Below are 23,469 nucleotides of genomic sequence, written 5' to 3'. Positions count from 1 at the left end.
AACAAGGTTTCAGATATTGGGAGGAGGAGACCGAGGATGTCAGCGAGGTTTACACGTCGCCATGGTATCGGAGGAACACTCCTGCCATCAATGTGGAAGTGACGTCATATGCCCTTCTCGCACAGATAGAGCTCAACGATCTGGAATATAGCAAGAATATTGTAGAGTGGCTGCTTGATAAAAGACAGTCATCAAAAGAATTTGTTTCAACACAGGTAAAATTGATGACAATATTGCGATCGAATAATAATATTAGAATAAATTTGCATCAAAGTCGTAAGAAGCATCCCAGAAGTGACTAAATTTCATTGTTCTATTAAGTATCTGTGCCACATTATTCTTTCTTTTTTTAATTTGACTTTTAGGATACCGTGGTAGCCCTCCATGCTTTATCGTTGTACAACATAAGGACGCATGCTCGAGACATCAACCTTAACATATCTTTGTCCAGTAGCAGTAATTCCGGCTTCCAGAAAGATTTGGTTTTGTCGCAGCACGATGCACTGGTTCAAAAATCTGTTGACAATGTAATTATACAAAGCTTTGGAATTTTATCAATGGGCTTTAGATATCAAGAAAATTCAATCAAAAAGCAAAAGTATGAATTATGTTTATATTTCATGTATCTTTGGCAAGGTGCAAACCCATGTCAGGCCATATTACATAAATGAATGAAATAATATTTTCTTTTTGTATGAAAGGTTCCCGTCAATGGTAAACTGGGCGTGGTTTCCCGTGGTAATGGAGTTGCCCGGATGGACGTGGAGGTGCGGTATAATGTTAACGTCAGTGACAGTGACCTTTGTAAGTTCAGTGTAGAGGTTTTCGACAAACCGGTCAAACTGGACCTGCTGGTGGAGAAAGGCTTCACTCCTGACGAGTAAGTATCAGGCTCCGGCCTCGTTCTCGATCTTCAAATTCATGGTTTCGATTTAATGTCATTCACCCTAACCTCGAGGCTTCATTAATGTAATGAAGGATAATTTCTTTTTGCAAACCTTTAGTTATTCATCTAGTACATTGCCCCTTTTTGAAGAAAAACTATAGGAATAATAATTGAATTACCTATATTTACATTGCTCTTTTTTAAACATTTTTTTTTTATTAAAAATAATCATTGATTTATCTATATTTAGCCTCCATTGTGACGTCTGTGGCTATTGTTCGCCTGTCGACCCTAATGAGTTTTCGGAAGTTTCAGACAAATACAATGTACCTGATCTTGCTCCCAGAATTCGGGGTTTGTCTTTCTCTCGTGTACCAAGATCAACAAGTGGGCAACAGACAAGCAAACGGATCGTCTGCCTAGAAATTTGCGTCAGGTGTGCTTCTGACAGTACTGTTTTACTAGTCTACTAGCAGAATTTGAAATACATGTATATACATTTCAACGAATGTTTTGCATCTAAAATAAAAATTTATGTAATGAGTGTATTTATGTGAATATTTCATTAAATAAGATTAGAAACAAAAAAAATTCCATATTCATCTAGAAACAATATTTTTTTTACAAAATTGTAAGAAAATCGCCGCTTTTGCGCATTGCTAGTAATTCGTTCTTCCAGGTTGGTAACTAACTTCTTGAGTATTTTTAAGGGAAATAACAATTCCATGTAAATTCAATTCAAATTTTTGACTTTTTTAAAAACAGTTACCTTGGATACCGGAGGCTAGATATGCCGGTGGTGGATATTGGACTACCTACGGGATTCCGGGTCATAGAAAGCGACCTCCAGAAGGTATTTCTATCATAAGTTCGTTGTAACTGGAATTCTTATGAAGCCCTTGTTCGTTTGTCGCTTTTAATTAGTTTCACGATGCTTTTCATTTTAGTTAAAATCTAGCGGAGTTGCAGACAACTACGAAGTATCAAAGAGATCTGTTACACTCTACCTGGATAATGTATGTTCATTTTCAAACGTTATTGTGAAGTTCTGCTTTTTAAAAATTGATTAGCAATTGTTTAATAATTCTTCTACTTGCGCCATAATAATTCTTCTAATGGGAGCACACCGCGGATGTGACCGGTCGGCAGGGGATGCTCACTCCTCCATGGCACCTGATCCCACCTCCGATGTTTTGGAGGTCCGTGTTTGATCTGCTCCTTTCTTTGGAATTGTTTAATGGATTTTTTATTTGTTTGTTATCTATATATGTTTCATTATCTTAAAAGAGTAAGTCTGGGTGTTGCTGAATTTAGAGACTTTTAAAAGCCCCGTATTGTTTCAAAAGCATCATCAGAAAAATGTTTTGAACATTTGCTAAAAATGTGAATTTTCTAAAAAAAAAATTTATTGTAGATACCCAGCCTAGACGATCTGTGTTTTCAGTTCCGCATGGTCCGAGAATTCGACGTCGAAAACCTCCAGTCTGCAAAAATAGAAATATACGACTACTATCAAGAGGGTAAACAACCTTGTTGTTTATTTTTTTTAAATAATATACAAGTTTGAAAGTTCATTTAAACTGTCTTGTTTTTTCATAATAGAGGAGAGATGTATGAAATTTTACAGTCTAATATACGAAGTGGCGGATCTAGATATTTTCTGCAGTCGGGGTAATTGCACGTGTATCGAAGGTAATTAAATACCATATAACTCTGTTTTGAGGTTAATACCATGATTTAGCTACCCAGTGAGTACAATAAATTATCATAACATCATATAACAAATCTTGATCACCCTTTTCAGATTCGTGTGCGGAATCTTGGGACGCCAAACTACAGTACAAACAGATCTCCCGATCCCAGCTATACCAGAGAACGTGTAACCTGTACGACTACGGTCTGTAATAGATCTGTAACTGATTTCATCAGAGTTCTGTGGATTGAAAAGTTCATGAGAAAGTCTTACTTTATAATTTTTTCTCATCTTATTTATAGTGATTAGGATAGAGGTGACCAATGTTATCGTGTCTGGGAATCATCTGGTTTTCTCCTCCAGTGTCAAATCTGTCATCAAACCAGGTATGTCTAACAGAGAACAATTTGCTTCCTGGAAGATAGAATTCTAGGAAATTGGTTGCATTATAAATTTTTGATTTGTTTGTTTTATAATTCATTGAATTATGAGGTATATAAGTTAGAATTAACCTGTCATTGGAACAGGCGAGGGTAACATACAACGGAATGATGAGATAGAGTTTTGGGTCAACCTCCGATGTGAAACAGATTTAGAGGTGGATCATCATTACTTCGTCTACGGCAAAAAGAGCATCGTGTACACAGACGAGAGGGGGCATAAAAGGTTATCTTAACAACTGTAATATTCTATCTCAGAAATAAGTTACTGAGGGCTAGTATATTATAAATCATTATAAACATATCCCAGATATTGGTTTTATCTTTATTTTAGATACTAGTATTAATTTTACCTTTTATTCTAGATATCGGTTTTACTTTTATTCTAGATATCGGTTTTACCTTTTATTCTAGATATCGGTTTTACATTTTATTCTAGATACATGTATCGGTTTTACCTTTTATTCTAGATATCGGTTTTACCTTTTCCCTAGAAATCGGTTTTACTTTTTTTCCTAGATACCGGTATTACCTACAGGGAGAGACAGCTTTTTTTAAGGATTACATCAGGACTGAGTACGCCGTGGATTCTAATTTACGTTTCTGGGGTCGATATCTCCGGCGCCTGGAGCGCTACATCAGAATCCGTGGCTGCTAAACTGGAACTGTGTAATTTTGTAAATATTATTAGATACTCTATTTTAATATTGGTAACTGAACTGTAAATTTAAAATTGTATGTTCGATGTTAAAGTACATGTACTTAAGTTTTTTATTTATATATTTAATTGTCATATTTTATCAATCAAGGAATTAAAATACAGACCCTGTACAATACAGTGCATATATTATTTTTTTTTATTTCAAGTTAATACTTAAAACTGGTTTAGATAAGAACATGAATTGTCTAAATAAAACTATAAAGAATACAAATTCTGTGAACAGGACTAAAAAAATCCAGAGGTGCCTAGAAGGAATAAGTATCCCCTGTCGAACGCTCTCACGCGCTGTAAGCCCTATGATTTACAAGATAAACGGAGTGATTTTTGTATACAAATTTAATATTAAATCAAAGGCCTATCATCTCAGTCAAAGTAAGATCCAATGAGAAGTTGTATTTGCTAACACGGTCAGTACACGCAGGAAGTGGTCATTTTCTTTTCAGTAAGGTTGCTGAAATTTATCATTAGCTTTCCTTTGTTGCGTGGAACCTGAGACCCTCAAAATCATATGTCAGTTTTGAATATTTTTAATATTCCAAACAACCAAAATGGATTTGAATGACCATATCTATATTGGGTTTCGAAACTTCATTGAAATCCTTACAAACAAAGATACATAGCGGGATCCAGTAAATGTTCAACCAAGCCTCTTTCTTTACTCCTCACTAAGACATTAAGGACAGATGATACAAACTTTTGTCAAATAATTTGAAAATAACGACTTGACTCATGTTCTAATGAATAAAATGAACAAGTTTCACCGCGTAGTTTTTAAACTTTTAGTCAAATTTTCACAAAAATATGATTTGAAGTGAAAAATATTTGTATAGATTAATAAGGATGGTTTCAGAGAGGCTGACTTTTGAACATCATAGTAGGTTTCCAATTTCTTTATACTCTAGAAATATATTATTTGCATCATTTTCAATGAAATTAGACCACAAAATATATACCAATCCAGGCATTCAATGTTTGTTTGTATCATCTGTCCTTAACAGTAGTGAATGAGAAAAAGAGTACTGTGCAACAATATATTCGGGAAGTGGTGTAATCAGATGTGGATACTCAAAAATTCCAAAGAACTTTTGGACAATTTAAAATCACAAGATTTTTCCAAAATCAATAGCTTAAAAAATACGACTTTTCATCTTTATGTATAACTTTTCACCCACGAGAAATTAAAGTCCAGGCTTTCTGAAATAAATCATCTTCCCAAGTCAAGAGTTTCTGATCCGCTCCGCTCCACATAAACCATTGACCGAATAGACTAAGTTTGACGGGGTTAGAAATGCGTTCTGTGATTGGCCTCATGCAAGTCTGCATGAACCAGTCAAAATCATTGTTTTATTTAAACTTAAACTAAATTGTAAACAGAAAAACAAGCCAGTTTTAGTCCCAAGGATAACGTCTTTATCATTGAATAGCCCAGTTAAAGGCTTTGTCTCAGCTTTTTTGTTGAATTATATTGAATTTATTAACAACTTCCAGTATTATCTTGTATTCTCTGTTGAATTCGTTTCATACATGCCAACTTTTCCGATTTAGGCGGGATCCTCCCGATTTTACCCTTTCATCCCGCCTTCCCGATCGGGAGAGAAAAATTGCCCTAATTTCCCGATTTGAAAAAAAAATCACCTTAAAATTTCAGATTTTAAAAGTTTCCCTACCGTGAATTTTGACAATCGGGATAACAATGTCAGACTTGTATACTCAATGCACACAGATAAGTTTCATTGTTTATTTAACCAGATGTTAATTACTAATTAGCCACAGGAAATCACTTCACGCATGAACGCACGCAGTTGTCCAGGTACGAGTAGCTTATAGCTTGGGGCAATTAGGGTATTATCTTGTCAGTTTTAAGGGGTATGCAAGGTGAAACACATAGATTAACGTGATAACTGTTAGTCATTTATTAAAAACATAAATTAAAGACAATAAAATACTAATCAAACCATAAAATCGGAATCCAAAGAGATCGTTTTTTGAAAACGAAAGTAGAAAACTACAAAGCATAACTGATGATTTTATCTACCTATAATGAAAACTATTTCTAAGTTGCCAATTAAAATATCATGAAAAAATTAAGATGAAACAATCAAGTGTATTTCAGTTACAATTTCTTTTCCCTCCCTTCTCCCAGAAGTAATGTGCATGACTTAAGGAAATACCCACATGGCACCATCAAGCCTGACAAATTTCATGACTGTAAAAAAAAAGTAATTTTCTTTTATATAGGTGGTATAAATTTCTGTAAATTTAATATTTAATTAGAATTTCTAATATATATAAAAAAAATCTCAAAAATGTTTCCAGAAACAAGACTTTACAGTATCAAAACTTCATATTTTTTAGCCTTTGAAAAAATGATTTAAAAGTTGTAAAATTTTCAATTTTTCACTAAATTATGTGTTCTGGTAGAAAAAAATGTTGTTTACATATGTAACTAAATACCCCTTCTTCAGTGAAAGAGGCACCTACTTTAGCAGAAATATTTCAATTTTGGAAAGAAAAACATTATTTTTTGTGTTAAATTAATTCTTAAGTTGTATTGATAAGTAATATCAATATTATAAATTAAAAAAAAAAATCATTTCATAATCATTTAATTTCACGACAAAATGTCGTGAATTTAAAGCTTTGAAAATTGTCGTCACGCGCTAAATCCCCCATGGGAATTTTCAAAAGTTGGCATGTATGACGTTTACTCTGATTGGCCAATAGCAGAGGTCAGTAGAGTTCAATATATGTATTCTCACTAGATGGCATGACAGTAAACCCCATCAAACTTAGCCTATTCGGTCAAGGGTTTATGTGGAGCGGAGTGGATCAGAAACTCTTGACTTGGGAAGATGGAAATAAATGACAGTTGAGTTTTCAATAAAAATGAAACTCGTAAATTAACTTACCTTGTCCATGGTCATTTGCAGTATTACTTTGTTAAAAATCATTCTGAATGTACACAAAAGTACTCTGAAATTGATATAAAAAAGATGCTTGAATTTCTGACTGACAATATTTATGTGGTTTTTAGTACCAGGTCTTCCAACAATCTACTGGAATTCCCATTGATACCAACTGCACCCTGCTATTAGCTTTTTTTTATCTTTTTGGTATTCATATGAAGCGGAACTTGTTCAAAATCTTGTACGTGTAAAGAAAAAACACTCGCTGTGGCCTTCAACTCGACATTTAGATATATCGACGACGTATTGTCAATTAATTAACATTGCATGGTTACTTTCATTCTTGTGTGTCGATACGATATATCCCGGTGAACTGGAGATAAAAGATACCACAGAGTCTGACACTTCTGTTTCATATTTGGATATTTTACTAGAAAAAGACGTCAATGCTTATCTAACAAAAAAAACTTAATGATAAACATGATGATGATTTTCACTTATTAATCGTTAACTTCCCTTACTTATGCATCTATACCTTAAGATTGTCACCTGCATATGGAGTTTATATCTCTTAGTTGATTCGATACGGAGGAGCATGTTCTACGTATTAACAGTTTCTAAAACGAGGTAAGTTATTGACAAACAAGTTGAAGAAAAAAAATGTCATCGGTTTCGTTTAAAGTCATCATTTCATAGGTTCTCTGGTGGATATACAATAATATTATCATCTTGTCAGCAAATACAATTTACTAGTATCATTTAGCAAATGGATTCACATTTTTTTCATATGCCAATTGCTAGGCCACTATTTACACACTGAGTTGTCCACGGATTTTTCCATGGTTTTTTTTTCAGAACATGACAAGGAGTGGGTGTGACCGGTCGGCATGGGATGCTCACACTTCCATGGCACCTGATCCCTCCTCTGATGTTTTGGAGGTCCGTGTTTGCTTTGCTCCTATTTTGTAATGTTTAATGGACTTTTGACTAAAATACTTTTCGTTAATTTCATATATTTCAATTCATTTTAGTGATTTTACAATATCCTGCATCGTTGCCTTACCTCCGCAGTGCTGGATTAATTGTTAGGGATGTCTAGTTTTGGCGATTTCAACGCCCTTGTTAATAATAACAAACTTGATTCCTTACTGAAAATTCTGCTTATATGATAGCTATTTTTAGTACTTTTCCGTCATCAACTTCCCTTATTTTTGTAATTATATACAATCATCATCTCCATGAAATATATGGAAATAACAGTTTTCAAGCTCAGAAGTCTGTTGAACAATACAACATTGGAGTTTGTGTCTCCTAGCTGATATAAATAAGAGCTTGTTCGAACTATATACAATTTGTGAAATGACAAAACCTTTTGTCAAATAAGTTGATGTAAAAAGATACCAATAGTCTCCTTTAAAATCAACATTTCTTTCAGATTCTATGATAGACATGATCTTGCCAGTATATACAAATTAAATCGAATGTTTACTGATGTTTTTAATACAAACTGTAACTACATATCCTTAGAAACTGTGAAACTTAGAAAAGTGAGTCAGCACACAAGCGACAAAACAAGGAATAAAAATCATAACATGGCACCTGATTCCACCTCTGATGTTTTGGAGGTCCGTGTTTGCTCTGCTCCTATTTTGTATTGTTTTATGGACTATTGATCTTGAATACTGTTCGTTAACTCCATATGTTTAATAAAATCAAAGGCCTGAAGGGCCACAATGGCACCGCGCTTTAGATATGGCAGTGATACCGTGAAATAATTATATAGCTTAGTTGTACATGTATATCTAGATAAAATACCCCGATTTCAGCATTTATAAAATAAAAGCATTCAATTCATATGGTCCAACTGAACAGCTTGAGAACAGGTTTTAATGTGTAGTCACTAGTCAGTACCCCGGTAAGAGAGTATTAGGACCATACTTGCCAACACCCAAGATGTAAAAATTTGGTCATTTGTGTACATGTATTGATAATTCTTCTATTTAAAAAAAGGCTTTACTGAATTATTTACTTACAATGATGAAAAATTATTGATTAAATTGACATGTTAAATAAGAACATTGGTTTCATTGTCCAGCATTGACCTGAATTATGGTAAGTCTGCATTTAAAAAAAAAAGCCTTTTCGGTTTGTGCTCACAGGGACCTATATCATGTATATACTAATATACATATTGTTTATATATAGGTCCCTGGTGCTAAATTTGAAAGTAATTCCAATTTTAGAGGATTTGAAATTACTTTTCCTCTCTCATAATTAGGCCTAATTAATTTAATTAACCAGTGTAATGTGTACTAAATGTACAGTAAAACCTACACTGTTTTCGAACACTATTTTATGTGATGAAAGTTGTTTTCCAAGATTCCTTGACATGTACATAAATATTGTTTCTCTTTCTTCAACTTGTTCCTGCTGGTCTTGATAACAATCTTGTTCTACACTGTATCGGAAGCCATTTTAAATTTTGATTTGTCAAAACAGTACCAGTTAATTGTTTACACCTCCACCGATAATTTACTGGCCTACTGAACCACATAGCCAACAGGTTTGTTTACGTAGATCAAGCTGGGGTTGTAACTGGAAGTTAAAAATACAACCTAATCTACGAACCAAATCCGGAAATCGGGGATTCGGGCGATAAACATGACTCGCCGTGTCATAGAAAGTAATCAGGTTAATGGTCGAAAAGTAACCCGACGAAAGTGAGTGAGTTGTCAACTATGTATAGGACTGTTAGTCAGGCGGCATATCTAAATTTTTTGAAAGAATTGTGCATTTTGTGATAAAAGCGTAGAATTTTGTATGTAAGTAGAGTAGTTCATTACAGACATATTTTGATATTGGGCCATTTCAATCGGTACCTTGTATGACCTTGACGGCCGAGTTTCAAAATGGCTTACAAATGCAAGCATTTACAAGCACATTTTCTTTTAAAAGTTGAAAATAAAAATAACTTTGCTATATTTATTAATGTACGTATGTTTGTACATGTTCTATGATTTAGAAAAATTGTTAACGCTGATGATTCATTAACTCATCATCGCCTGCGCATGCGTGGCACAGTGGTTAGAGGGTCTGCTCTAGACTCGCGAAGAAAGGAGTTGATCCTTAGTCGCGGGTTTGAATCCCGCTGTGGGACGTGGAGACTGGTCCTTCGGATGAGACTATATTCAAACCGAGGTAGTGTCGCAGTCGGTGCTGGCACGAAAAAGATCCTTCCCTGATCGATGGCCCTGAGTGCCGAGTATAGGGCAACATTTCCACCGGCAAGTGATTGCATCTCAATATGAGTGAAAAATTCTCGAGAGGGACGTTAAACAATTAACAATCAATAAATCATCAACTCATCGGTGGCTAATATGTGCCAGCTGTTGCTATTTGTAGTATAATCTTTCTAAACTGGCTATACTAAAAATCTATGATAATTTTTTTTTTAAAATACACCTGCATATTCTTTTAAAAAGACATTTACGACCTATCTTTAACTAAATGTGCCGGGCAAAGACAAAATGCCAACCCTTAAAATTGACTACATTAATTGTTTGATTAACTTGCATCGTTCAACGTATACCTGTTGTTACTATTTATAGTAAAATTGAACTATCATTCGGCACTACTTATTCAGTCAGATGATGGCCATGCAGATTGAATGAAAATCAACATAAAACATCATTGCCAATTTAATTGTGTTAAATATGTAACGCTTTACAAAATTAAACTATAGTAAGTAGTATATTGTTCAGTAGCTTTATGTATAAGATAAATACATTCATAATAGAGTTTGAAAATGTCTACTAAGGGTTTTAAACTTGTTGATTCTGGATCATTAGCACCTTCTTCATCAAAAGAAGGTTTTCCTCATACAAATTGGAAATTGTGTATGATTTGCCAAGAAGAAAAAGCAGAGGTGCTAACAAGTCCGGTACAATCGAAGAGAAAGAACATCAGAAGCGGCTATATTTCATTGGCTAAAAACTTGACGGAATTCCAGAATCTTGGGCAATTACCCTTTCATTTAGAGAGACTCGATGAAGGGCATGGAATTGAGGAAACTATGGTTAAAAACAGTGCGGTTTACCATCAATCATGTAAACTCAGATACAACAATACAAAGTTAGAGAGAGCGCAAAAGAGATCACTACAAACAAACAATGAGAGTGAAAATTTGAGCAATGTTAGCAAGCGTACAAGGTCTCAAAGTTCCGCCAACAGGATTGAAAAGGCAAAATGCTTCTTTTGCGAAAAATCTGATGGCACAGGTGATCTGCATGAAGTAACAACGCTAGAGATGGACAAGCGGGTAAGAGACAGTGCCGTTTATCTTGAAGACACAGAACTATTAGCAAAACTTAGCCCTGGGGACATGGTGGCCCTGGAGGCGAAATATCATACAAAATGCTTAGTAGGCCTCTACAACCGAGTGAGAACGGCAAAAAATAAAGTGTGCAGGGGTGTTGACAAAAGGGAGATAATGGAAGGTATTGTTTTTGCTGAGTTAGTGATGTACATTGAAGAAGCTGTACTAGATGAAGAAACTGCACCAGTTTTTAAGCTTGCTGATATTGCACAACTATACATGTCCAGAATGGAACAACTTGGCATCATTCTTGATACCAGGGTTCATACGACTCGACTCAAGGATCGCCTTTTAGCTCATTTTCCGGATATGCGGGCACAGAAGAAAGGTAGAGATATTTTGTTGGCATTTGAAGATGACATCAGTAATGCCCTGGCTAAAGCATGCGATTTTGACAAAGATAGGGATGCAGTCCACCTTGCAAGAGCAGCACAAATTGTTCGGCGGAATATGTTTGAAGACAGTAAACCTTTTACTGGGTTCCAAGCATGATGTCAACAAGACTCTGTGCCACCCACTTTACTGGCTCTTGTCAATATGATACTTGAGGGTCCGAGCATCAGTGATCAGATTAAAGAGCAAACGCCTGCTACGCTTTCTATAGCCCAGCTGTTAAAGTTTAACAGCGTCAAACATAAACGGGGAATTTTAAAACCCTCAAGCGTTAGAAACAGCACTGCTCAGGAGACGCCAGTTCCTGTATTTACTGGTTTGATGCTGCACTCTCAGACTCGAAATAAAGAACTTATAGACAGACTGTCTCACTTGGGAATGAGCATTTCATATGATCGTGTTCTCAGGCTGTCAGCTCAAATTGCAAACAGTATATGCAATCTTTATCAAAGAGAACAAGTTGTATGTCCTCCTAAGTTGCGAGGAAGGGTGTTTACATCAGCTGCTGTTGATAACATTGATCACAATCCGAGTTCAACAACATCTAGAGAGTCATTCCACGGAACAGGTATTTCGCTTATCCAGCATCCCCGTTTTGATGGCGAAGGAATAGATAGGACTATTGTCATTGATAAGGAATCTGCAGATTCACATTCCAAATCACTGAATCATCTGCCACACTTTTACACTGATGTTTTTCCAGTCACAAGCAGCATTAAAAACCAACCTGTTCCTTCTACTAGTGTAACAACCTTTAACAGAGATGGCCTCAAGCAGCATGTGAATGAAGAGTATTTGTGGCTTGATCATGTTCGAAGGGTTCTGAAAAATGATCCATGCGAATCAGAGACATTTGATAATACAACATGGGCGGCATACCATTCTAGTCAACAGCCTCAAACAGATCTGCCCACATGTACCAGTGCCTTGCTTCCTCTATTTTCCGAAAGTGCCCATACAGTAGCAATGGTCAGGCATTCAATGGATGTAATTTGGAGAGCGGTGGAATATCTGAATCCAGGACAAACGCCCGTAATTGCTTTTGACCAGCCACTTTATGCCATGGCAAAAGAAATCCAGTGGAAATGGCCAGAGAAATATGGAGAACATAGGATTGTTATAATGTTTGGTGGCCTTCATATTGAGATGGCTGCTCTGAAAATTCTGGGCGATTGGTTGCAAGGCAGTGGGTGGGTACAAGCTCTGATACAGGCGGATATTGCGACACCTGGAATAGCCGACTCATTCTTACATGCATCCCATGTTTCTCGTACAAGGAGAGCTCACGAGGTTACCGTCTCTGCCTTGTATATACTTCAGCAGCAAGCTTATGACTCTTATCGTTTAACTTGTTCAGACGAGGGAAGCGAAATCCTAGAGTTTAAAGACTGGTGCAAACATAGAGCTCAATCCTGCCCTCATTTTCAGTACTGGTCAATTGTTATGGAACTTGAGCTGTGTGTATTGACCTTTGTTCGATCTCTGCGACTTCGATCATTTCCGATGTATCTGGAAGCTCTTACAGAGCTAGCAACTTGGTTCCATGCCTTAGATCACACCAATTATGCAAGATGGATTCCTGTTCATCTCAGGGACATGGCGGAACTCCCTACAAAACACCCTGAAATAAATCAGGAATTTAATGATGGAAATTTCACAGTGCAAAAAACCAAACGCGTTTTCTCTGCTATTCCCATCGACCAGGCACATGAACAAAACAATGCGTATATCAAGGACGACGGGGGAGCAATAGGTCTTACTAATAACCCTCAAGCCCTCCTTCGATGGATGATATCTGGGCCAGAGATTGCGAGATTGATACAGGAGTTTCAAGATGAACAACCCAACAGGAGAGGGTCAGAGGATACCCGTCATCATGATCAAACACCTAGTATACAGGCTTCGTTTGCTAAAGATGTACGCTCTCTTGTCTGTGTGATCAATGACCTTGGCAATCCTTTTGAAGAATTAAGTAAAGATCTTCTAGTTCTAGATACAAAGGAACTTGCAGACCAATCTGCAGTAAGCGCAGTACAATGTATAAAGAGGGTTGGAATCGATAAATTTACAGAGTTCTGTAAAGAACGTCTCATTAACAGATCAAGACCAATCGATGATATTATTCATCGCAATAAGCTGAGCTTATTCAAAAACACAGGCAGTTTAAAATCCAGTAAAAAGAAAGAGGATGTTACTTTACTCAAATGTGATGTGGCTCTCTTTTCTAGACTTTACATTGGTTGTCAAAACAGACAAGGTAATCTTAGAGAATTCTTTCGACATGAGAATCAACCATGCCCGCCTTCACTCTCTGATGGATGTAACATCCACCTTGGAACTAAGAGTGACCTTCTCCAGTGCTTGGAAGAATATGACGAGGAACAATCTGAGCCTCCATTGACAAGCTGTGTAATTCTGGATGGTTCAGTTGTTGTTCAGATGCTTAGGCCAGGTACTGCTAAGACCTTTGAAGATTATGCTCATCAGAACTTCATTCCATATATTTCCTCACAGTTTCTAAACGCTTCGCGTGTAGACCTGGTATGGGACAAATATATAGACAATTCATTAAAAGGTACCGCTAGAGCAAAGCGAGGCAAGGGTGTACGAAGACGTGTGACTGCGGAGTCAACAGTACCTAGAAATTGGCAAGATTTTCTCCGGGTAGACAGCAACAAGACGGAACTTTACAGATTCCTCTCAAGATCTCTCATTAGGACTTTTGAAGAAGGTGTCAACCAAATAGTTATCACCGATGGTGAATATGTTCTTTCAAAACCCCAAATACAAGATGTCGATTCGATTTCTCCATGTAATCACGAGGAAGCAGATAGCCGAATGTTGTTACATGCAGCACATGCATCTCGCCAAGGCCATAACAGAATACTGATCCGCACTGTTGACACTGATGTGGTGGTCCTGGCTGTGTCCGTGGTGCAAAGTTTGAACGCAGAGACGGAACTATGGATAGCCTTTGGAACTGGAAAAAATTTCCGTCACTTGGCAGCCCATGCAATTGCACATGGCCTTGGACCCAGAAAAGCTTTGGCACTTCCAATGTTTCATGCGCTGACCGGATGTGACACAGTGTCCAGCTTTGTTGGGCATGGCAAAAAAACTGCATGGAAAACTTGGAAGGCCCTACCTGAGCTCACTGACGCACTTGTTAAATTAGTTTGTGCACCAACTAACATACCAAGCGAGGTTATTCAAACCATTGAAAGATTTGTCATCCTTCTCTATGACAGGACCAGTACATGTTATGACATTAACCAAGCTCGACAAAAGATCTTCGCAAGGAAACCAGATGTTAAACTAATTCCGCCGACTAGGGCTGCCTTAGAAGAGCATGTCAAGCGAGCAACCTACCAGGGAGGACATGTTTGGGGACAGCTACTGCAACCAAATCCATTGTTGCCCTCCCCTATCGAGTGGGGCTGGATTTTGACAGATGGTCTGTATGAGCCCCAATGGACAACACTGCCGGAAGCCTCCAAAGTCTGTTATGAGCTAATAAGATGCAATTGTGACTTGAAAAAGAAAGGATGTACGTCAAAAAAGTGTAGCTGCAAACTTTCAGATCTCAAGTGCACTAGCATGTGTGGATGTGAAGGGGCTTGCTGAGAGTCAGGACAAACGACTTTTTTTCAAAGCTTTTATTGTGGTCGCCTGATATTGTCTTACTTATGAAAACATGTTGTCTTTAGTCTGTTTCATTACTTAACAGTACATGCATTTATAATTAACCATAGGGTTAAGTCTCGTTGGGTGGTGGTTTTGTTCTAAATTAAATTTGTGAATTAGGAAATTATAAAAATGCTAGTTTCAAACCTGTGTACGATTAGACAAAATAAATAGATGTTTTGAGTCGAAGAAGGCGTTGGCATAAATAAAGACCCAACACTTAGCAATATATTGTGCCGAGTATGGGTTTTTTTGCATACACACACCTCACACCACACGCCAAGCAGAACTTGATGACGTCATAGTACTAATGAAAAATTGTGGAAGGAACATATAATGCTCACGAATAAACATATTTAAATCATAGAGAATATGCACATAAAATGCAGAAAGGAAATATGCATGTGCTTTAAATGATCAATAATGAGGGAAAAGTGGGTATGTTTTTTATTTTATTTCACTCATCATTTTATTTTTCTTTTAAAAGATTCAGAGAGTGTTTTTTGTTTTTTATATACTATGATAATCACTTATTTCGATGTGATGTAGGTAAATTTCAAATATAACGAAAAATTCTGGCGGCCATTTTGTAAAATGGCTGTCATGTCCGCTATGGCGTGATTCTGCGATGGCCCAATATCCAGATTTGTTCAGACAAGAAATGTCTATATTTGTACAAAAATTGGTGCTTTTATCATAAAATGCACAATAGGTTGTCTATGCCGCCTGACTATGTTGAAATTGTATAATTTTCAAGCAATTTATGGAATAAACGCAAAAAGTGGCATGTATATTCCTACGCCAGATACATGAAGGTCTTGGTTCGAGTACTATATTATTTGGCGCATGAAGAAAGCGGTGAACAGTCAGAGATATTTCATCATAGCTATATGTGCACCGAGCTAAAGCTCGACGCCATAAAAACAATGAGGGAGAACACAGGTCATGACAATGGGCATGGGTGACGTACAGATGATAATTTCTAACTCACTCTAACATTGTTGTCCACACGATTCTCTCCATTACATTTAATACATTTTCCCTTGTATTGTGTTTCCCCTTGGAATAAACCAAATACCCCGGGTAAATACTTTGGCAATATTTGTTACACCAAATAATGACATTCCTATGGCTCATCTGTAAAGGTATTTCTTTTGTGTGTAACTTATAAACCAAAAATATACACCTTTTAATATACATATTTTTTATTTATTAATGTATCTTCAGTTCAATGAAGTACATAAATTGCATAGATTTGTCTACAATGAAACTACTACATTATTATTATGTACAATTCTATGTATATACATGAATACATGAAAATTGTAGGAAATGAGTCAGTAAAGAGATAGAAAGAATACAGATCTCTAAGTAAGTAAAACTCCTAAAATGAAATCAAGTCACACAATCCATAATGGATAGAAAATCAATCTGATACATCAGAATAAAGGGATCTGAGAATGTAGTTCCCCTGAAGTCCCATAAAACTAATCAAACATTTAACACATACATATAGCAATCTAAACGTAAAGCATATATACATAGCACTACAGTAGGTATATATATGTACATGTACACTACAGTAAATGTACATAATTATATTTTCTCTGTTTTTTAAAAGACCAGAATTTTTATACTTGCTACACTGTACATAATCAGCACAAAAAATATTACCCCTTTATCAGGTAATTTTGGTGTGCTGCAACAGTTGGTTTTATTGGCAGATTATACTTAATCTCCAGAAAATAAAATGTCAAAAATTTCAAAAAGTTTTAGAGGGTTATTACACAGACAATAGTTCAAGATGTAAAAATCGCCATGTGTAATGAAATTTAATATATTTTTCAGAAATATGTCTGATACTTAAAATCTATAAAAGCACTGATTTACTTAAATTCTATTTTATCATAATTTACAGAAATATAAATAATTTACATGAACTTCATGTACAGTGTACTTTTAAGTAGCAAACTGCCTTGGTACCCTATGCAATGCTTAAAAAACCTGAGCATTTTGTTAAACCTACTAACTTTACAAGATGATGCTGATTTTGGCAGTGTTATAAAAATGGATGTATTTCTTTAAAAATACAGCATTACCGGTAGTCTTTTCTACAGAAGTAGCTAGTAAAAATCTAACATTACATTTCTTAATGACATTTGCACCAAAAAACAATAAATGTACATGCAAAAGTTACAAAATGTCTAATGTTATTAAATTAATGATAAAAAGGTCATAGCTATCAATAATACCAGTATATACAAGTTAAAATGTAAACAATCTCTCACACTTGTTTTTTTTTTGGAAAATAAACAGTTTTTTCTATAAATTGCTGAACTTCTTATTTTGTGAACTAGAATCTTTTTACATACAAAAGTACTTGCTGCCATTCAAAATCGTTTAAATAAAATTGTACCATTTCTTCAGCTCTAAAGCATACACTCAGTACACACAACAAACAGAGTACATATAAAACAAATGACCACATTATCACAGCTCTGTTGCTTGGATTCATACAAAAGTATATTCCTACTCGCACACAATAAAAAGAAGTTAAATCTTCTAACATCATTAAAGTGTTGTTTGTTTTCTTTGTTACATTCATAAACTTAAAAAAAAAAATTCCCAACACAAAAGTATTCATAAATTAGAAAAATCAGATTTAATGAAAAAATTTTGTTACTTAATTGATATCACTGCATCAAAATAATCTCATTCTTACCTTCCTGATGGGATATTTTAGTTAGCCCCCAGTATTAATGATCATGTCTTCACACTCATACGTGAACAATTTCCACAGTTATACAGTTACATTTCCAATCATTACATCAATATATAAGACATGTATACCAAGAAATGAGGAAGAATAAAAATGAATGATGTCATATGATTTAAAACTGGAAAGAGCTAAAATTAATTGCATGTATAATGAAATTTGGAAATGTATATATCCTAAAATGAAACTCTTATATGAAACCCTATGGTATATATACGTGTAAAACTCTCATTCTATTGCACAGGCTGCCCTTAAGTATTAAAATTATACACTGTCAGGTAAAATGAAATTTTATCATTCATACACAAAAGCAAAAATTGCAAGAAAATCTAAACTTAAAAATTGGAATCCTAACAACAGCAAAAATCTTACCAAAATCAGTTTTAAAGACAAAGGAAAATTGCAATAAATTATCAGTTAAAACAAAAATATTATTGAAGAAGGTCCAAACTATGAAAATTTCGTGGTTGAATCAAAAGTTCCATTAACGGTACATAAGGTCCAAACTATGAAAAAGGCTCAACTCTTTTTTTCAACTTAAGACTGCAGAATGTTAACTGGCAAGATTGGAAATATGCAGCTTATGACATTTTCATCTGTAGTGGTCAAAATATTTTAGACATTGAAATGGGTGGGTACAGTTCGAAACAGACATTTGAGAAAACATACAAACCCATTTCATTCTCTATCAGTTAACTTTTTCACTATGAAGATGAAAATGGTGAAAACAGCATATTTTGAATCTTGACAATTAATGTTCTGCAGTCTTAATGAAAGCACTTACAAAGAAAGAATATCAGACAATAAAAAAATAAATGAGAGAACATTGAGAAAAAAAACACCATAATGAGAAAAACAGTCAGCACTAAAATCTCGAATTCCTCACTTTTTTATGCAAAGAACACATTGACTGTACCCTGAATTTGCTGCCTACACATGGGGCATTTTCTCTCTGGTAGACTGTCCACACAAGCCTGACACGAGATGAGGTGGTTACACGGTGTGAACGACACCTGTACCTCCTCCACGCGGCAGATCTTACACTTCGCACGTTCAGACTGGGCTGACAGTCGACGAATCTCATCTTCCATCTCCCTCAGTCTCCTCTGCCACACTCCCTCAGGCAGACACTGAGTTCTCTCCTCCAACACTCTCACCCGTTCTCTCTCTTGATCAAGGAGGCGGTCCTTCTGTTGAAGGGCCTGCTGACTTTGCTGCCTCTCCTGCTGTAAGGCCTGATCTCTCTGCTGTAAGGCCTGCTGATGTTGTTGGAGGGCCTGCTGATTCTGCTGTAGGGCCTGATCTCTCTGCCTCAGTCTCTGTCTGAGTGACTCGTTCTTCTGCTGGGATTCCCTCACTTCCTGTGTGGTCTCCTCCACCACCCGCATTGTCCTCTCTAGTGCCTCAGTTGTCTCCTCCATCTCTCTATCCTTCTCCTCCATCTCTCTATCCTTCTCCTCCATCTCTCTATCCTTCTCCTCCATCTCCCTCTCTAATTGTACTACAATGACATCTCTCATATTCATAAGAGTTGATGAATTGTTAACAGTTCTTAAATCATAATTTTCATAACATATAAGTCTATAAATGATTTAATACTTTTTGTAAAATTAGAAAATAAATTATAAAATTCTTTATTTTAAGATAAAATTACAAGAATGAAATAAAAGTTGATATCATACATGTACTTCTTGCAGATTTTTTTAGATTGTCATGAGAATTCTGAAACTGTTATTTACCTATACCTTTCATGTCATGGTGGATTTCAGCAAACTCCTCTGGAGAGGGGAGGTAACCTTCAAAACAGAAAATTTAACTATGTATACTCTAATATGAATACTCTGTTAAAGTATAGTTTTACCTGCCTTTAGTTGTAACCTAAACCATTCAACTAATTTAAGGACGTTTGATCCTGCACTTTTGAGTCGATATTGGTCTGGACTTTTATTTCTAAAATTCTGTATCGTTTTTAAGATTTAACATTGAATTTAGATTCTATAGTGCAAATTGTACTATATCAATTGCAAAAACCGCAATCAAATTCCATTCAAGAAGGGTTAAGCCAGCGACTATATTTTGTGGCGGAAGGTTTTTTAGAAGAAAATTATCAATTTATCCCTTTTGAACTTTACAGAGTACTGCTAATTTTAGATTCCTATTTTTACATGCTGGTTGCACACAAAGCTGTTTTTTTGCAGTGAAATTGTTATGTGTGTTCTGAAATATCTATTAAATCATTTCTGATGAATTCTTTTGACGAATAATGACAAATATAGTAAATATATTCTGAAAGTCCAGGAAAAAATCGAGCCAATTTTAACAGAAAATTGACATATTTTTCGTAATATCTAAAAATTTACATCATATACCCCCACTTTTGATGTTCTTTTCTGAATATTTAAGATAACTTTGACCTCTCTGCTTAAATTCAGCAAAAGTTTAAGACTTTAAAATAATATTCTTGCTTATTAAATTTTTAATGCCAGAAAAATCACATTTTGTGAGTGCAGAAAGGTCAAATAATTAATTATGCGTAGCAATTTGAAACTTTTTCTTAGTCATAATTTTAAAGTGTCTTTTTTAAAATAGACTTATAGTTTATTTTGTTCCATGCTTTATTTGGATAAAAATATTAGAGGGAAAACGTTGAAGATGTAATTTTTTATTAAGACAGATTTCAGTGCAAAAGGGTCATACTTAATTTACTGTAGTGCCAAAAGAAGCATATTGACCCCTATATTTTGATTTGATTTTTAATTAAGCTATGTGTGTAGAAAGTAAAAATATACTTGACAAAAAAAGTTTAAGACTTTAAATATCAGGATAGAACGTTGTTAAGGGAAACAACTCCATATCAGAATTAAAACTGAGGCTTTGTTTCTTCTCATGAAAACAAAATTGTAGAAAGTAAATTATCAAGCTACAAGTGACATTTATCAAACCTACTGTTGTTTTCCAGCCACTTTTCCACCACTCTCTCAAAATCCTCCAGTAGATAGCCCTTCTCCTCTACTATGATGTCACAGAGTTCCTCATAAGAGAAATCCAGGGGGAGGCCGGAGTCATCCAGGCGTGACATCTGTCCCATCCTCTGGATATGGTCCACTGCATCAATCAGTTTGTCACAGCTTCTGTTGGCTTCTATACCTAGGTAACACATAGAAATAATTCGGACATAAGCTTTTTTGATATACACAAGTCAATAAACATTCAATACAAATTACATACCTATTTTCTTTTTCAAAATATCAAAATGGCTTACTAAAATTTACAAATTACGCATAGTGATAATAAATATTAATAATAAATAAGCATATAATGGTAAACTAGTTTGTTTAATATCTGTGTCTAAAGAGACAAAGCACAATACTGGTAGGTACCAAATAAGTACATGAAAAGTAACACTAGACTTACCCCCCTTGAGTGTGTTGAGGTAGTTTATGGCTGTGATCAGCTCCTCCTGAGTAACCTCCTCCTCATCCACCTGTTTCCTGAACTCCTCCACATACCTCATCCTCAGCTCCTCCTCAACGTTCACCTCAGACTGAGGTCCTGCGGCTGGGGGCAGGGGTGGAATAAACCGAGGCGCCCTGGCCCTGCAGCAGGTGGAGGCGGTGCTCTCCTGGTCCCTGAGGGTAACGGAGGACCTGCCCACTGATTTGTCAGAGACAGAGACTTTGGAGGTTCCTACACATTTATCTGAGACATCTCCTACAGTTGTTTCACTCTGAAGCCAAAACGACAGCAGGACTACAATAGCAGCCCCAGCAATTCTACAGTTCTCTGTGTTGATGGCGAAGTTCTTCATGGAGTTGCTGTACATTAACGCCAGCGCTGATCCAAACAGACAGATGTAGACGTCTTGTCTGATGTTCCTCTTCCTCCACTGAGGGAGGTAACTCTGGATCAGCCTCAGGAGGGAGGTCTCCAGGAAGCTGTGGTTCCAGTCGACGAGGATCACCAGCAGGGAGGAAGACATAAAGAGGGACTCCAGGAGGACCGGGAAAACCGAACTGAGGTGGCTGACATCAGGGCTCATCTGAAGGTAAGAGGTTATAAACATGAGGGTAAGATCAGTAATCAAACACAAATTACAACAATAATATGAAACAACATAATCATTACCCCTCAGCAAATATTTCTTCAAAACAATGTGTAATCAATCTCAAAAATATGAACATGAGAATTAAATGCCCAAGTAATAGTTTGAGCCATGGATATAGGCCTGTGTTGCTTAGTTGGTAAAGCATTTGACAAGAGATTCTTCGGGTTCGATTGCTGGTCCAGCCATACATTTTCTCCTTTCCTGTTATAAAATTTGATGTTATGACCACCCCCTGTATTTAAAGTTTAACATCTTGCCATGGCAAATTAGTACATGTACCTGAGTTTTGTCTTTGAGAGCAATGACAATTTAAGGAGGGAGGATTGTAACAGCTTAGTTGGTAGGATGCCTGACAAGTGATGAAAAGGACTAAAATTCATTTCCCATTCCAGCTATAATAATAAACAAAAGTAGCCATTTGGCACCAAATGTCACACGTAATAAAAACTGGGGTTCGAACCCTGTTCTTCAGGTGTACAGTGCTAGCACTCTAACCACTGAGCTATTGAGACAGGGTGTATTGACTGACTTCTATACACCTGTAATCTAGCGCATGTCATCTACGCATACTGCAACTGGGTATGATAAAATTTACTGCATACTTCTAATTCCTTATAGTTATCATTAGTGCATTCATTGTCATGATTGTGCTAGCTGTTTATCAGTTAATCATGTTAATTAATAAAACTGTTTTTGGAAAGAAAAGTAATATTTTGTGTTATGCAGAGGATAAAAACAAAAAAATATATGAACCATTGATTTGACGCTTATACATGCATTCGAAATGAAACTGACAATTTAATCAAAAATAATGTTGCTACCCGAATTTCCTCTGTGTGTAACATGTATACCTATTAGTACATAGAAAAATGAGTTTTCCTCTAATATCTCCAATCATACCATCACAATCGGTTTTTTACTTGATATTTTGGTGTAAAAAGTGCCTGATTTTAAGTTTAATCATTCAAAACAGATCTTTGGATACATTTTACCGAGAGAAGGGAGTACTCAATGCAAGGGATAATTAAGGTGCTTAGAATTTGCTTCTGCGGGAAATAGCAAATCAGTTACACAGCTGAGATATCAATATATGTGACTTACCTTTGCTTGACTATAAATCCAGTTGTAAAATACTAAAAATTAAAAACTTAATAGAGTAAAAATTTCCCTCGAGATAAATATAAACAAACAAAATGGCGTTCGCCTTTCGGAACCTTTTTTCATTGAAAACGTCCGAGAAAAAATCCGCGAAATATGAAAACTGTCAAAACAAACAACACGTGTTTCTAGCATTCGCAACAATGAATATCAGCTTTGGGGAGCAGCACAGGCGTATAACATCAACCTTACAGAGAATATTGAAACATTGTGGTCCCTATTATACAGTGTTCTGGGTGAGTTTTGGTTTATTTGTTTGTGTGTGATTTGAATTTGACTGAAAAGCCGACTTAATCGACCAATGGTTGAAATAAACTGAACTGATGAGGTAA

The 23,469-nt window shown here is 35.8% G+C and overlaps 2 protein-coding genes across 3 annotated transcripts in view; one reads left to right on the top strand and one right to left on the bottom strand.

The window, feature by feature from the left end:
* LOC134276612 (complement C3-like) overlaps window positions 1–3,852 on the top strand; it is a 25,019-nt gene extending 21,167 nt beyond the window's left edge. Inside the window, exons 27-38 of the mRNA XM_062758844.1 lie at window positions 7–215; window positions 366–527; window positions 702–880; window positions 1,137–1,322; window positions 1,652–1,739; window positions 1,834–1,902; window positions 2,301–2,406; window positions 2,489–2,578; window positions 2,691–2,783; window positions 2,882–2,965; window positions 3,107–3,245; window positions 3,539–3,852. Of these exons, the coding sequence (XP_062614828.1) occupies window positions 7–215; window positions 366–527; window positions 702–880; window positions 1,137–1,322; window positions 1,652–1,739; window positions 1,834–1,902; window positions 2,301–2,406; window positions 2,489–2,578; window positions 2,691–2,783; window positions 2,882–2,965; window positions 3,107–3,245; window positions 3,539–3,677 (1,544 nt within the window). The 3' untranslated portion in view covers window positions 3,678–3,852. The remainder of the gene's footprint in view (window positions 1–6; window positions 216–365; window positions 528–701; window positions 881–1,136; window positions 1,323–1,651; window positions 1,740–1,833; window positions 1,903–2,300; window positions 2,407–2,488; window positions 2,579–2,690; window positions 2,784–2,881; window positions 2,966–3,106; window positions 3,246–3,538) is intronic.
* A 14,912-nt stretch (window positions 3,853–18,764) lies between these two features.
* LOC134276626 (golgin subfamily A member 6-like protein 4) lies at window positions 18,765–23,189 on the bottom strand. 2 transcript variants are annotated; one of them, XM_062758869.1, is made up of 5 exons: window positions 23,081–23,189; window positions 21,289–21,913; window positions 20,821–21,021; window positions 19,614–19,670; window positions 18,765–19,375 (listed from the first exon to the last, which is right to left on the bottom strand). In XM_062758869.1, the coding sequence occupies exons 2-5, from the start codon at window positions 21,911–21,913 to the stop codon at window positions 18,765–18,767; spliced, it is 1,494 nt and encodes a 497-aa protein (XP_062614853.1). In that variant the 5' UTR covers window positions 23,081–23,189. The 2 variants fall into 2 exon arrangements, with proteins under 2 accessions (XP_062614853.1, XP_062614854.1); XM_062758870.1 differs by having other exon boundaries at window positions 19,620–19,670.
* Between the last annotated feature and the right edge of the window lie 280 nt (window positions 23,190–23,469).

This window comes from Saccostrea cucullata, unplaced genomic scaffold (genome assembly GCF_032062105.1).
Source record: "Saccostrea cucullata isolate Sc308-1 unplaced genomic scaffold, CSIRO_AGI_Scuc_v1 ctg590, whole genome shotgun sequence".
NCBI lineage: Eukaryota > Metazoa > Mollusca > Bivalvia > Ostreida > Ostreidae > Saccostrea > Saccostrea cuccullata.
Note: the sequence above shows the minus strand (reverse complement) of the source record. Positions and strands in the feature narration are given on the sequence as shown.

What these genes read in the sequence shown, in the direction of transcription:
- LOC134276626 (XM_062758869.1), bottom strand. Translation starts at nt 21,913, where the DNA reads ATGAGCCCTGATGTCAGCCACCTCAGTTCGGTTTTCCCGGTCCTCCTG. An exon ending in CCTCAACACACTCAAGGGGG is followed by an intron (nt 21,022 to 21,288) that starts GTAAGTCTAGTG and finishes TGTGTTACCTAG; the next exon opens with GTATAGAAGCCAACAGAAGC. An exon ending in AAAGTGGCTGGAAAACAACA is followed by an intron (nt 19,671 to 20,820) that starts GTAGGTTTGATA and finishes TCTGTTTTGAAG; the next exon opens with GTTACCTCCCCTCTCCAGAG.